General features: G+C 33.6%; 1 protein-coding gene across 1 annotated transcript in view; it reads right to left on the bottom strand.

Annotated features, from left to right (window-relative positions):
• The window catches only part of LOC118554951 (disintegrin and metalloproteinase domain-containing protein 18-like), a 181,030-nt gene that overhangs the window by 27,054 nt on the left and 137,758 nt on the right, over positions 1-16,218 (bottom strand). The window contains exon 17 of the mRNA XM_078068256.1: positions 6,425-6,505. Coding sequence (XP_077924382.1) covers positions 6,425-6,505 — 81 coding nt within the window. The remainder of the gene's footprint in view (positions 1-6,424; positions 6,506-16,218) is intronic.

Here is a 16,218-nt window from a genome sequence, read left to right as displayed (position 1 = left end):
TTAAGAAACAAAACAGATGAACATAGAGGAAGGGAAGGAAAAAATAAAACAATGAAATCAGAGAGTGGGACAAACCATAAGAGACTCTTAACTCAAACCATAAGAGGAATCAAGAGATTCCTTGATAGGAATCAAACTGAGGGTTACTGGAGGGGAGGTGGGTGGGGGTATAGGATAACTGGGTAATGGGCATTAAGGAGAGCATTTGATGTCATGAGCACTTGGTGTTATACGCAACTGATGAATCACTAAACTCTACTTCTGAAACTAATAATACACTATATGTTAATTAAATTGATTTTAATTAAGAATAAAAAAGATAATAAAGTAATATCCTAAAAATTCTATGTGTATAAATTGGTAACCTAGGTGAAATGAACCAATTCATTGAAAGACACAATTTATAAAAGGTCACACAAGAAGAAATAGTCTGAATAGGTCTATATCTGTTAAATAAAATAAATCAATATTTAATAACCTTCCAAAACAACACATAGCTCAGATGTGTTCTCTGGTGAATTTGATCAAACATTTAAGAAATGGATTATGTCAATTCTTTACAACCTCTCCCAGAAAATAGGGGCAGAAGGATCACTTCCAAACTCATTGTGAGGTCAGCATTATCCCAATACCAAAACCAGACAAAGCCATTACAAGAAAGTAGAACTATAGACAATATCACTAGTAAGTATAAGTGCATAAATCCTCAAAAATATTAGCAAATCAAATTAGTTAATATATAAAAGAATAATATATCTGAATAAAGTGGATTTTATTCCTGGTATACAAGTTGAGGTTATCATTTGAAGATCAATTACCGTAATCTATCACATCAATAGGCTAAAAAAGAAAAGTCATACGATTATATCAATAGATTCAGAAAAAAGGGCTTGACCAAACACACACCATTTATGATTAAAAACTCACCAATTTGGGCATAGAGGGGTAAATTCCTCAATAGGAAGAACATCTACCAAAAAAATGTACAACTAACATCATAATAATGAGAAGCAGAAAACCTACAGAAAACCAATAGGTACAAGAAAAGACACTCAGCATCACTGATCTACAAGGAAATGCAAATCAAAACTACAATTATATACTACCTCACACATGGTAGAATGGCTATCATCAAAAAGATATGAAATAACAAGTGTTGGTCAGGAGGAGAAGAAAAGGGAACCATTGTGCACTGTTGGTGGGGATGTAAACTGGTGCAGCCACTGTGGAAAACAGCACGGCAATTCCTCAAAAAATTAAAAATAGAGCAACCATATGATCCAGTACTTCCAGTTCTGGGTATTCATCCAAAGAAACCAAATCACTAACTTGAAAAGATGTTTACTGCAGCATTTTTTATAATAATCAAGATACAGGGGCACCTGGGTGGCTCAGTTAAGTGTCTGCTTTTGGCTCAGGTCATGATCCCAGAGTCCTGGGATCGAGGCCCGCATCAGGCTCCCTGCTTGGCAGGAAGCCTGTTTCTCCCACTCCCACTCCCCGCGCTTGTGTTCCTGCTCTCTCTCTGTCAAATAAATAAATAAAATCTTAAAAAAAAAGATACAGAAACAACCTAAGTGTCCATCTATGAATGAATTGATAAAAAAAGATGTGGTATGTATACACACAGACACAATGGAATATTATTCAGCCATAAAAACAATGAAATCTTGTCACTTGTGGCAACATGGATGGACCTTGAGGGCATTATGCTAAGTAAAATAAGTCAGACAGAGAAAATCGAATATTATGATCCATCTTTTAGATAGAATTTTTTAAAACAAGCATATAAGTATAGAGGATAGATTGGTAGGTGCCACAGGTGAAGGGTTGGGGGATGATGGGTGAAATAGGTGTAGGTTTTCAAAGATAAAAACTTCCAGTTATAAAATAAATAAAACATAAGGATGTAATATAAGTATGATGAATGTAGTTAATAATATGGTATTGAATATTTGAAAGTTGTGGGGAGTAGATCTTAAAATTCCTCAACACAAGAAAAAAATTGTAACTATGTATGATGATGGATGCTAACTAGAATTATTGTGGTGATCACTTTGCAATACATACAAATATTAAATCATTATATTGTACATCTTGAACAAATATGCAGTTATTTGTCAATTATACTTCAATAGAAAAGAAAAAGGCAGAGAACAATTGAAGTTAAGAATTCATAAGAGAATCAGGGGAAACCTAGGGAAAAAATAAAAAAGTAAATGAAAGAGTAAAAAAATAGACAAGTTGAGGGAGAAAAGAAAAAAGAACAAGTGGAAAGAAGAGAGTAAGCCATGTGGTTCAGAGAAAAAGGTAACTTATTTTGTGAGCTTTCACTTGTGTGTTGGTCTTGGAAGGTCACAGATGAGAGTCTCCAACATAAATAATGTGAAAGAAAATTGTGAAGAAGAGCAAAGAGGAACATGAGAAGGGTTCCCTGGGTTTATGAATACATCCCCTTTGTTGTTTTCCAGGAAGTAAATGTTTTTATTATTATTTTTTATTTAGACATGCTTATTTGAAAATGACTCTTTCTAAAGTTTGAATCTATTTTTAAATATGCAGATAAGAGGGGTGCCTGGGTGGCTCAGTCGTTAAGCGTCTGCCTTCGGCTCAGGTCATGATCTCAGGGTCCTGGGATCGAGCCCCGCATCGGGCTCCCTGCTCCGTGGGAAGCCTGCTTCTTCCTCTCCCCCTCCCCCTGCTTGTGTTCCCTCTCTCGCTGTGTCTCTCTCTGTCAAATAAATAAATAAAATCTTAAAATAAATAAATAAATAAATATACAGATAAGAAATTGCTCTACCTTATTTAGAAATTCACAAATTAGTATGGCCTACTACATTGAAAGAATATAAAAAAAATAGAAGCTAGAAGCTTTCTTGCTAAGATCAGGAGCAAGCAAGGATGTTTACTTTTACTACTTTTTCTCTTTTCAATATTATACTGGAAGTTCTAGCTAATGCAATAAGAACAGGAAATAAAAGATATAAAATTTGGAAAGAAAGAAAGAAATAAAATATTTTGTTCTCAGATGACATGATTGTGTAAATAATCCCAAAGTATCAACAAAAGAGCTATAAGAACCAATAAGTGATTATGTAAGGCAGCATAATGAAAAGTTAATATAGAAAAGTAAATTGCTTACTTATATATAACAATAGACAACTGGAATTTGACCATTTACATTAACACCAAAAAAATAATTGGTTATAAATTTACAAGACCTGTATTAGGAGAACTGCACAGTCTAATGTCACAAACTCAAAGGTCTATATAAATGGGAAGATATTCCATGTACATGAATATGAGGATTCAATATTGTCAAGATGTTAGTTATTCCCCACTTGATCTATACATTCACTACAATCCCAATCAAAATTCCATTTGCTTATTTTGTGGATACTGACAATCTGATTTGGCCAACTTATGTTTATATGGAAAGGCAAAAGACACAGAATAGCCAACATACTACTGAAGAACAAAGAAGGATCACTTTGACTACCTGATATGTATACTTATTTTAAAGCTAAAATAATCAAAACAGTGGAGTATTGGCAAAGGAATAGATAAACAGATTGATGGAATGAAATACAGAAATCAGAATTAAATCCACATAAATATAGTCAACTGGTCTTTGATAATGGAGCAAAGGCAGACAGTTCAATGGAGAAAGAATCATCCTTTAAAAAATGGTGATGGAAATTTACATGCAAAAAATTAGTACTTATGCCTTTCATAAAAATTAGCTCAATGGATCATAGACCTAAATGTAATACAAAACTATAAAACTTGCAGAAGATAACACTGGAGAAAATCTTGGTGACCTTGGGTTTGGAGATAGCTTTTTATATATAACATCAAAAGCATGTTGCATGAAAGAAAGACATGGAATTGAATATTGAAACCTTTGTCTTTAACAATGGGGACCAGATTCAGGAATGTCCACCACTTGCAGTCAATCAATAACTAAAATTTTCAATATAATCTGTTGTTTTTTTCTTAACTTCTTGATATATTTAGATCATTAATAAAATGATAACTTGCTAGGGAGTCTAATTTAAAGAAAAGTATATACCCAAAAGAGTTGGAAATTTATCTTTTCACAAAAATCTGCACATGGATATTTAAGTAGTTATATTCATAACTGTAAAAACTTGGAAGCAACCAATATGTCTTTCAGTGGTGAATAAATAAATTAACTGTGGTAAATCCAAACAGCAGACATGAAGGAACCTGTATGTTACTAAGTGAAAGAAACCACTCTGAAAAGGCTGTATACTGTATGATCCCAACTATATAACATTCTGGAAAAGGCACAACTATGGAGACAGTTAAAAACATAACTGGTTGTTGTAGGTTGAGTGGAGACTTAAAGAGGGGAAGCACAAAGGATTTTTAGGCCAGTGAAATTATCTTATGGTATTATAATAATGGATATATTTTACATTCATCCAAAACCATAAAAGTACAACACAAAGAATGAACCCTAATGTAAATTATCAATAGTTGGGGTGATTATGATATGTCAATGTATGTTCATCAATTGTAACAAGTGTGCACCTTTGATGCAGGATGTTGGTATTGGGGGAGGCTATGCATGTGTCAGGGAAAGAGATATATGAGAACATTCTGTTTTTTTCCCTCAAGTTTTCTGTGAACCTAAAACTGCTCTAAAAAAAAAAGTCTTATTAATAAAAAAAAAATGTATCAGAAATGAAAAAAGAACCACACTACAATGACTGCCAATACTTTACATAAGATTTCTTAAACAACTACATGCTCATAAAATTGAACTAAAATGGCAAATTATAGGGTTATAAGTCAACTCTATCAACTATAAATAATAGAGTTGTCTGTTGAGATGTCATTGGAAAGTAAACAGAGCTTCTCCTAGATTCAGTTAGATTTTACTTGACATTTTCATTTTAATTTTGAAATTAATAAGCATAGAGAAAATCATAAAATAAATGCAGTTTAATCTTATTTACTTATTTTATGTATGTCATATTTCATAGTGAAAAATTTTATTTAAAAATCCAAAACCTAAGTAAAATAAAATTGGAATCTAAATGGTAGTAGGTGAAGAAAACAAATTTGTATCCAATAAAACAGTATCAATAATTTACAATCTATAACTTTGTTTGAGATTTAATAAAAATCATTTGGACTGAAGACCTAAAGCATAACTAAAGAAAGGAAAGCAAAAGATCAGGCCAATAATTGTAACTATAGAAAGTAAAAAACAAAACATGAAAATGTAGTTATCTTCTTTGTTAACAGCCTCTAGAAAATTAAAGACAATGCAAAAGGCATTTTATATATTCTAAATCCAATCAATTTAAAAATTATAAAATTGAATACTGATAAATATGGTAAATCTGGGATAATTCTTATAGTGTTGACTGCATCTTACACTGATTTTCTTTTAGGAAAAATAATTTTAAAAGGACCAAAACTATAAATTTTAAGATGTAAAAATTAAATATAAAAGTAACAACAAATTTGTGTTAGCAGATTAAGATAGATAAACAGTTGGGAAGAAATAAAAAGTTTTTGCATAAAGATATATTTCCTATTAGAAACCTCTTCATAGGAACAATCAGAAAATTCACTAACATGTCAATAGGTTTTTTAGGTATATTTCTATAAAATATTATATAGCCATAAATTTTAATTGTTAAGAAAATGAGGGAGTACAAAATATGTTCACAATTACAAGTAAAACATATTTATTGGCATAAATGGTTTTTATTTAAACATGTTATTAATTCATAAGTTGTGGATGTTCACAATAAATTCAACACATGTAGTACAATTTGTTTAACAGTTTTTGAATTAGCCCCACTGAGTTTTATTTATTTATTTATTTATTTATTTATTTATTTAATTATTTTCAATTAGCCAACATATAGTACATCATTAGTTTTTGATGTAGTGTTCAAAAATTCATTAGTTGCATATAACATCCAGTGCTCATCACAACACGTGCCCTTCTTAATACCCATCACCCGGTTACCCCAATCCTCCAACCCCCTCTGTTCTGTAACCCTCAGTTTGTTTCCCAGAGTCCAGAGTCTCTCATGGTTTGTCTCCCTCTCTGATTTCTTCCCATTCAGTTTTCCCTCCCTTCCCATATGGTCCTCTGCTCTATTCCTTATGTTCCACATATGAGTGAAACCATATGATAATTATCTTTCTCTGCCTGATTTATTTCACTTAGCATAATCTCCTCCAGTTCCACCCATGTTGATGCAAATGGTAGATATTCATCACCCCACTGATTTTCTTTATATTGATTAGCTAGTCTAGGCAAGTTCAGTTTAAAAGTAACTAGACTCTCAATTCTCCCAAGTAAGATAAACTTTTACTTTGAATTACCCACAAAAATAACATTTAATTTAGAACTACAGAAAGAAAAGTTACTTACCCCATTTCCTCTGCATTTTTTAGCAGCATTACATTTTTTTCCCACCAAATGAACTTCTTTGCAGGTTTTATTTATACAATACTAAAATAAAACAAAGATATTTCATAATCACTCACATATTTGATGTAATATGAGAAAATAATTATTTGTTATATACACATAAGAGATGCTTAAGTTGAGACATTTTATTCCATATTACTCTGATTCTGGTACAAAGATTCTAGCATTCCAATACAAAATCTAGATAATAATCAATTAAAGAAAAATAACTGAGGGTGTTTGTCTTGACATAGTTTTTGTAATAATGTAATGTAATTTGGGTTTTGATACTTAGAATTTGGAATGGAATTGAAGATCTCAATCAGGGAAATTTTCTATATTATGTTAATGTTCTGTTATAAATAATTGATTAGATTAATATTAATGATTTATCCCCTCAAAAATTGGAAATAATTCATTAATTTTATTTGGGTTTCAAATATAAGTTAGTATTTTGGATTATAAATTATCATGAACCTTTGTTATAATATTGATAAGAATAATTTATCAAGAGAAATATTTTAATTTCATTTGTATCCATTGTAAAACCCTTGTTATGTCAAAATGAGTAATCCAGTGGTAATCAGTCACCTGGATATGTAACTTTTGCCCCATTTACTTTTTTATATTTTGTTAACTGGCCTCCTGGCTTACATTCTTTTGTTTTATTTTAAAAAGGAGCATAAGTTATAAGTAATACATTGAAAATATGAAGATAATAAGAATAAAAATTAGCTTTTTGCAATCATTTCCTGAAAATTAACATACACCCAATAAATCATGTTGCATATGCCAGCCTACATTTGTCTCCTCTTTTCAACATAATATTGGAAATTTTAGCCAAAGAAATTAGGTGATAAAAATAAATAAAAGGCATACAAATCATAGAGAAAGAAGTAAAATTATCTCTGTTTGCAGATTACATAATCATATATAGAAAACCTTAAAGACTCCGCACACAAAAAGGTTTTCAGAACTAATTGGCAAATTCAGTAAAGTTGCAGGATAAAATATTAACATACAAAAAATCAAACTCATTTCTTTACACTAGCAATAAACATTATGAAAAAACCAAGAAATAATTCAATTTATAACAGTATTAACCATTATTAACCAACTAAACTTAACCAAGCAGGTAAGTGGTGTGTACACTGAAAACTATAAAGGAATGCTGAGAAAAAATTAAAGAAGGTGTAAAGATATAGAAAGATACCCTGTGTTCATGGACTGAAAGACATAATATTGTTAAGATGCTAATACTATCCAAAGCAATCTACAAATTCAATGCAGTATCTGTCAAAATTCCAAAGACTCTTTTTCAGAAATAGAAAACCCATCATAAAATGGAATTTCAAGGGACTTGAAATAGCCAAAACAGCCTTAAAAAAGAACAAAGTGGGAGAAATCACACTTCTTGATATCATAACTTTCTACAAAGCTACAGCAATGAAAACGGTGTGGTGTTGGCATAAATTCAGAACTATTGATGAATGGCATGTATTAGACAGCTAAGAAATAAATCCTTGCATATATGGTCAAATATAGTAGACAGCCAAGAAATAAATCCTTGCATATATGGTAAAATTATTTTGCTGCCAAGACCATTCAGTGGCAAAGGACAATGTTTTCAACAAATGATCCTGGATAATTGGATATACATATGAAAAAGAATGAAATTAGATCCTTATCTTGTACCATATACAAAAATTAACTCAAAAGGATTCAAGACCTAAAGAGCTAAATGATAAAACTTTTAGATGACATAGGGAAAAGCTTCATAACATTAATTTGGAAATGATTTTTTGGATATGATACCCAAATGACAGGGAACAAAAGAGAAAACAGATACATTGGACTTCATAAAAATTAAAAGGACTTTTGTATGTCAAAGAACACTATCAAGAGACTGAAAAGGCAATCCACAGAATGGGAGAAAATATTAACAAATCATGATCTGGTAAAGGATTGGTATCCAAAGTATATATAGGATTCCTTAAGCTCAATGATAACAAAAACCAATACCAAATTAAAAATAGGCAGAAGACATAAATAGACATTTCTCCAAAGAAGATACAGGGATAGCCAATAAGCTTGTGAAAAAAGTTCTACATCACTAGTTATTCAAAAAATGAAAGTTAAAAACACAATAAAATATCACTTCATGATCCAAACAAAAACAAAAGAAAACAGAAAGTAAGTGTTAGTAAAGAAGTAGACAAATTGTAACCCTTGTGAATTACTAGTGGGAATATAAAATGGTGCAGCCACTGTGAAAAACAGAACGGCCGTTTCTCAAAAAAACAAAACAAAACATAGAATTAGAATATGATCCAGCAAATCCATGTTTAGGTATATACCCAAAGAATTAAAAGGCAGGGACTTGAAAAGATGTTTGTACACCAAATGCTGTTCATAGCAGCATTAGTCACAATAGCCAAAAGGTAGAAACAACCTAAATGTCCATTGATGGATAAATCAATAAACATAATGTGGTATATAAAAATGATAGAATATTATTTAAGCTTTAAAAGAATGAAATTCTGAGTTTGGAAAGATAGCAGAGTGGAAGGACCCTGAGTTCACCCTGTCCCATAATGTCAACTAAATATGGTCTACATCCAATTCAACAAAATGGGAAGTGATGGGAAGACTGGGAGAACAAACTCCACAACTGAATATAGAGAAGAAGCTGCATCTGAAAGATCAGGAAAGCCACAAAGGCATAAGTAGCCTGCTTGCAGGAGGGAGAGAGCTGAGCATGTAGAAAGGGCAGAGAAACAGGCCCTCACACCAGAGGGATGACTAATTCCCATAATGTTTGGCTTTAAAAACCAGAGGGGCTGATGGGGCACCTACCTGGCTCAATCAGTAGAGCACATGACTCTTGACTTCTGGGTTGTAAATTTGAGCCCCATGTTGAGTGTAAAGATTACTTAAAAAATAAAATCTTGAGGCACCAGTGTGGCTCATTCAGTTAAGCATCTAACTCTTGATTTCAGCTCAGGTCGTGATCTCAGAGCTGTGAGATTTATCCCCGAGATGGGTTCTACACTCAGTGCAGAGCCTGCTTAAGATTCTCTCTTTTCCTCTCCCCCTGCCCCTTCCCCTGCTCACTCACTCTCTCAAATAAATAAATAAATAAAATCTTTAAAAAATAAAATACAATCTTAATAAAAAAGAGGGGCTGAATTCTGTGAGTTTATAAAACCAGTGGTACTTGAAGCCTGGAGGTTTAAAAGTCTGCTGCTTCAGCGCTGGCTACCTGAAGAAGGTGAGTGATAGCTGGGTCACTGCCCTTAAAGAGACAGCAGCCCACAGAGAAGCAACATAAAAATGACAGTTAACACAACTCTGGGGGAAAACAGGAGGTATATCTATTCATACTGATTTCATAGTGTGTTGGGTGAATTCTCTGAAAATGAGGGAGCTGAAAAACACCATTTTCCTCCCTAGCCCCACAGCATAAGCACAGAGCCACCTGCAAGAGGAAGGAATTCACAGACACTTGCTACCTAACCCTCTTCCAGTGAGCTATGCCCATGAGTTCTCCTAAGGACTAGCCCACTCCAAACCTGCTAGGCTTGGCCCTGGCCTCAGGGCAAATTTTGTCAAAGCTACACATATGCCCCAAGTAGCCATCAGGTGCACAGCTGCCACAGCACAACATGCACATCTACTGCACCACATGCAACAATTTGCCTCCAGCTACCATTGCACACTTTGCCCAACCAGCCACCTTTGTGCACTGTGCCCATTCGTGTGGCCCCAGCTGCGGTCCCACATCATGCAAAGCCACCAGGTACACAGCAGTCACCCCACTTGGCCAAGCCACCACACTCTGCTCAGCCCCAGGCCCCCGCCACCTAGTCACACTGGGCCCAGCCACACCCAGCCATACTTGGGCACCATGCCCAGCCTTGCTCACCCAGCTGCCCTTACACAGAAATCTCAGCCCCCACAGTGCTTTGGGGGATCTGGTGTAGGACTAGTGACCTGTGCAAATTTTCCTAACATTGCACCCCATTCCCAGTTTCCCCGGCAGACATGTCCCCTTAGACCTGGACTGCCTGGGTCCTGCTAACATCACAGAGAGCAAGCATAGCCCAAAATAGGCAGATAGTCAGTGAAGACTACAGCACTGAAAGGAAAAGTGACTCAGACACAACAGCAAGGCATAAACAACACATATAGGATAATTTCCTGAATTGTTAGATTCTGGTGAACAGGAGACACTGCACTGCAGGGCACTCCAGGACTGCTTCTTCATAGTATCACTACTTTCAAGAGCAGAAGATACAGTTGACTTTCTTAACACATGGAAACAGAAACAGAGAGGAAGACAAAATGAGGAGACAGGAAAATTTATACCAAAAGAAAGAACAGGACAAGGCTACAGCTAGAGAGCTAATTGAAACAGATATAAGTAACATGACTGACAGAGAAATTAAAGCAATGATCATAAAAATATTCACCAGACTTGAGAAAAGAGTGGAAGACATGAGTGAGACACTGAACACAGAAATAAGGAATAACATAGCAGAGATAGGGGCACATTAAACAAAATGGCAAACACGCTTGATTAAATGAACAGCAGAATGGAAGGAGTAGAGGAAAGAACTAGTGACCTAAAAGAAATAGTAATGGAAAGTAAGCAAGCTAAACAAAAGACAGAAAAAAGAATTATGCAAAACAAGAAAGACTTAAGGAAATCAGTGACTCCATCAAATTTAATAACATTCATATTATAGAAGTCCCAGAAGAAGAGAGAGAAAAGAGGCAGAAAATTCATTTGAAGAAATAATAGCTGAAAACTTCCCCTAATCTGGAGAAGGAAACAGATATCTAGATCCAGGAGGCACACAGAACCCCCACCAGAATCAACAAAAGCAGACCCACACTAAGACATATTGTAATTAAATTTACAAAATGTAGTGATAAAGAAAAAAAAATTAAAAGCAGCAAGACAAAAGAAGTCAGTAGCTTACAAGGAAAACCCATAAGGCTAGCAGGAGATTTTTCAACAGAAATTCTGAAAGTCAGAAGAGAGTGGCATGATATATTCAAAGTGCTGAATGGGAAAAATCTGCAAATAAGAATACTCTATCCAGGTAGGCTATCATTCAAATAGGAGAGATGAAGAGCTTCCCAGACAAACAAAAACTAAAGGAAGTCATGACCATTAACCAGCTCTGCAAGAAATGTTAAAGGGGACACTTTGAGGGGAAAGGAGAAACCAAAAGTGATGGTATTGAGGTAGGAAACACAAAAGCAGTAAAAATGAATAATTTTGTAAGCAATTAGTGAAGGAACTCACACACACACACACACACACACACACACAAAAGGATATAAATATAATAACATATACCTAAGACATAGAGAGCTGAGGAGAAAAGAATGGATTCAAACTTAAACAATGATCAACTTAATATAGACTGCTATAGGCAGAAGTTATATATAAACCTAATAGTAACCATATATCAAAAACCACTAATAAATATGCAAAAAATAAAGAGAAAGAAATCCAGTTATATCACTAAAGAAAATCAGCAAAGCATGAAAGACAAGAAAAGATAAGAGAAAATTTTTAGAAACAACCAAGTAATAAAATGGCAATAAACATATTTATCAAAAATTATTTTGAATGTAAATGGATTATATGCTTCAATCAAAAGATATAGGGTGACAGTGTATAAAAAACAACACCCATCTATATGCTGCCCATAAGAGACACATTTTAGACCTAAAAACAAATGCAGATTGAAAGTGAGAGGATGGAGAAACATCTATCATGCAAATGGATATCAAAAGAGAGCTGGAGTAGCAATGTTTATATAGGAAAAAGTAGATTTTATTTATTTTTTAAGATTTTTTATGTATTTATTTGACAGAGACAGCACAAGCAGGGGTAGTGGCAAGTAGAGGGAGAAGCAGAATCCTGGCAGAGCAGAGAGCCTGACGTGGGGCTTGATCCCAGGACCCTGGGATCATGACCCGAGCTGAAGGCAGACGCCCAACTGACTGAGCTGCCCAGATGCCCAGAAAAAAGTAGATTTTAAAATAAAGACTTTAACAGGAGACAAAGAAGGACACCATATAATAATAAAAGGGACAATCCAACAAGAAGATATAATAATGGAAAATATTTATTCACCCAACATAGGAGCACGCAAATACACAAAACAGTTAATAACAAACATAAAGAACTAATTGGCAATAATACAATAATAATAGGGGACTTTCACACACCACTTACACTGATGGACAGATCATGCAAACAGAAATACAAGGAAACAGTGGCTTTGAATGACACAATGGACTAGATGGATTTAACAGATATATTCAGAACATTCCATCCTAAAACAGCAGAGTACACATTCTTTTCAAGTGCACATGGAACATTCTCTAGAATAGATCACATTAGCCCACCAAACAAACTTCAACAAATTCAAGAAGATCAAAGTCATACCATGCATCTTTTCTGACCACAAAGCTATGAAACTAGAAATCAACCAAAGAAAAAAAATCTGGAAAGACCACATATACACTGAGGTGAAATAACATGCTACTAAACAATGATTGAGTCAACCATCAAATAAAAGAAGAAATAAAAAAGTACATGGAAGCAAATGAAAATGAAAACACAACAGTCAAAAACCCTGGGATGCATGAAAAGTGGTTCAAAAAGGGAGGTTTACAGCAATACAGGCCTACCTCAAGAAGCAAGAAAAATCTCAAAAAGCTTAAACTTATACCTAAAGGAGCTAGAAAAAGAACAATAAGTGAAGCTAAAATCCAGCAGGAGAAGACAAATAATAAAGATTAGAGCAGAAATCAATGATACAGAAATTCAAAAAAAAACAAACAATAGAACAGGTCAATAAAACCAGGAGCTGTTTCTTTGGGAAAAAAAATCAATAAAATTGATAAGCTTTTAGCCAGAATTATCAAGAAAAAAAGAGAAAGGACACAAGTAAATAAAGTCACAAATGAGAGAGGAGAAATAACAATCAATACCAAAGAAATACAAACAATTGTAAGAGAATGTTATGAAAAACTATATGCCAACAAATTGGACAACCTAGAAGAAATGGATATATTCCTAGAAACATATAAATTATCAAAACTGAAACAGGAAGAAAAAGAAAATTTGAACAGGCCAATAACCAGCAAAGAAATTGAGTCAGTAATTTTAAAAATCCCAACAAACAAAAGTCCAGGACAAGATAGATGGCTTTACAGGCAAATTCTACCAAACAGTTAAAGAAGAGTTAATACTTACTCTTCTCAAACTATTCCAAAAAATAGAAAAGAAAGAAAAACTTTCAAATTCACTCTACGAGGGCAGCATTGCCCAGATGACAAAACCAGATAAAGACACCACTAAAAAAGAGAGGTACAGGCCAATATCCCTGATGAACACAGATGCAAAAATTCTCAACAAAATACTAGCAAACCAAATTCAACAATATGTTAAAAAAATCATTCACCACAATCAAGTGCATTTTATTCCTGGGTCACAGGAGTGTTTCAATATTTGCATATCAATAAATGTGATAATATCTCACCAATAAGAAGAAGGATAAAAAAAACATATGATCCTCTCAATAGATGCAGAAAAAGCATTTAACAAAGTACATTATCCATTCATGATAAAAACCCTCAACAAAATAGGTTTGGAGGAAATATACCTCATAATAATAAAGGTTATACATGAAAAACCCACAATTAACATCATCCTTAATAGGGAAAAATTGAGAGCTTTTCCCCTAAGGTCAGGCACATAACAAGGATGTCCACTCTCACCACTGTTATTCAACATAGTACTGGAAGTCCTAGCCAGAGCAATCAGACAACAACAAATTAAAATAAAATAAAATAAAATAAAATAAAAAATACAATAATAAAATAAAAGGCATCCAAATTGGCAGGGAAGAAGTAAAACTTTCACTATTTGCAGATCACATGATACTGTATAGAAAACCTGAATGATTCTACCAAAAAACTGCTAGAACTGATATACAAGTTCAGTAAAGTTGCAGTATATAAAAGCAACGTACTGAAATATGTTGCATATCATCTATCTTATCTATCTTCTATCTATCTATCTATCTATCTATCTATCTATCTATCTATCTATCTATCATCTATCTATCTATCATCTGTCATCTATCTATCTATCATCTATCTATCTATCTATCTATCTATCTATCTATCTATCTATCTATCATCTATTTATCTATCTATCTATCATCTATCTATTATATATATATGAAGCAACATAAAGAGAAATTAAGGAATTGATCCCATGTACAATTGCACCCAAAACAGTAAGATACCTAAGGGTATCTTAAGGTGATACCTAGGGGTATCTTAAGGTGATATCTAGGGGTATCAAAGAGGTGAAGGACCTATACTCTGAAAACTATAAAACACTGATGAAAGAAATTGAAGATGACACAAAAAAATGTAAAGACATTCCATGCTCATGGATTGAAAACACATATATTGTTAAAATGTTTATATTACCCAAAGCATTCTACACATTTAATGCAATCCCTATCAAAATACCAACAGTATTTTTCACAGAGCTAGATCAAACAATCCTAAAATTTATATGGAACCACAAAAGACCCTGAATAGTCAAAGCAATCTTGAAAAAGAAAAGCAAACCGGGAGGCATCACAATTCCAGACTTCAAGTTATATTACAAACTATAGTAATCAAAGCAGTATAGTACTGGCACAAAAATAGACACATAGATCAATGGAACAGCATAGAAAATCCAGAAAGAAACCCACAATTATATGGTCAATCAATTTTTGACAAAGCAGGAAAGAATATCCAATGGGAAAAAGACAGTTTCTTAAGTAAGTGGTGTTGGGAAAACTGGACAGCAACATTCAAAAGAATGAAACTGGACCACTTTCTTACACCACACACCAAAATAAATTCAAAGTGAAACCCATAAAAATCTTAGAAGAGAACACAACCAATAACTTCTTTGACATTAGCCATAGCAACTTCTTTCTAGATATGTCTCCTGAGGCAAGGGAAACAAAAGCAAAAAATAAACTATTGGTACTACATCAAAATTAAAAGCTTCTGCACAGCAGAGAATAATCAACAAAACTACAAGGCAGCCCACAGAAAGGGAGAAGATATTTGCAAATGACATATCCAATAAAGGGTTAGTATCCAAAATTTATAAGGAACTGATATAACTCAACACCCAAAAAAGAAATAATCCAATTTAAAAATGGGCAGAAGACATGAACAGAGATTTCTCCATAGAAGATACACAGATGGTCAACAGACACATGAAAAGATGCTCAACATCACTTATCATCAGGGAAATGCAAATCAAAACTACAACGAGATATCACCTCACACCTGTCAGAATGTCTAAAATCAACAACACAAGAAACAACAGGTGTTGTTTAGGATGTGGAGAAAAAGAAATACTCATGTAGTATTGGTGGGAATGTAAACTGGTACAGCCACTGTGGAAAACAATGTGGAGGTTCCTTTAAAAGTTGCTGCATTTCTATCATGGTTTTCAATATTCTTCTAGCACCCACAAACTTCCTGTTTCTATAGTCACACCTACATTTTATTTGATACAACTGCACCATATTTGTAGGTGCCCAAATCTCTATCACTTATATATTGCTGTATAACATATTACCCATTGAATTAATAGCATTAAACAACACACATATATCATATCAGAGTTTCTGCAGGTCAGGAATCTA

The sequence above is a fragment of the Halichoerus grypus genome, chromosome 3 (assembly GCF_964656455.1).
Source record: "Halichoerus grypus chromosome 3, mHalGry1.hap1.1, whole genome shotgun sequence".
In the NCBI taxonomy this organism is placed as follows: domain Eukaryota; kingdom Metazoa; phylum Chordata; class Mammalia; order Carnivora; family Phocidae; genus Halichoerus; species Halichoerus grypus.
This window is presented reverse-complemented; position numbering and strand designations above follow the sequence as displayed.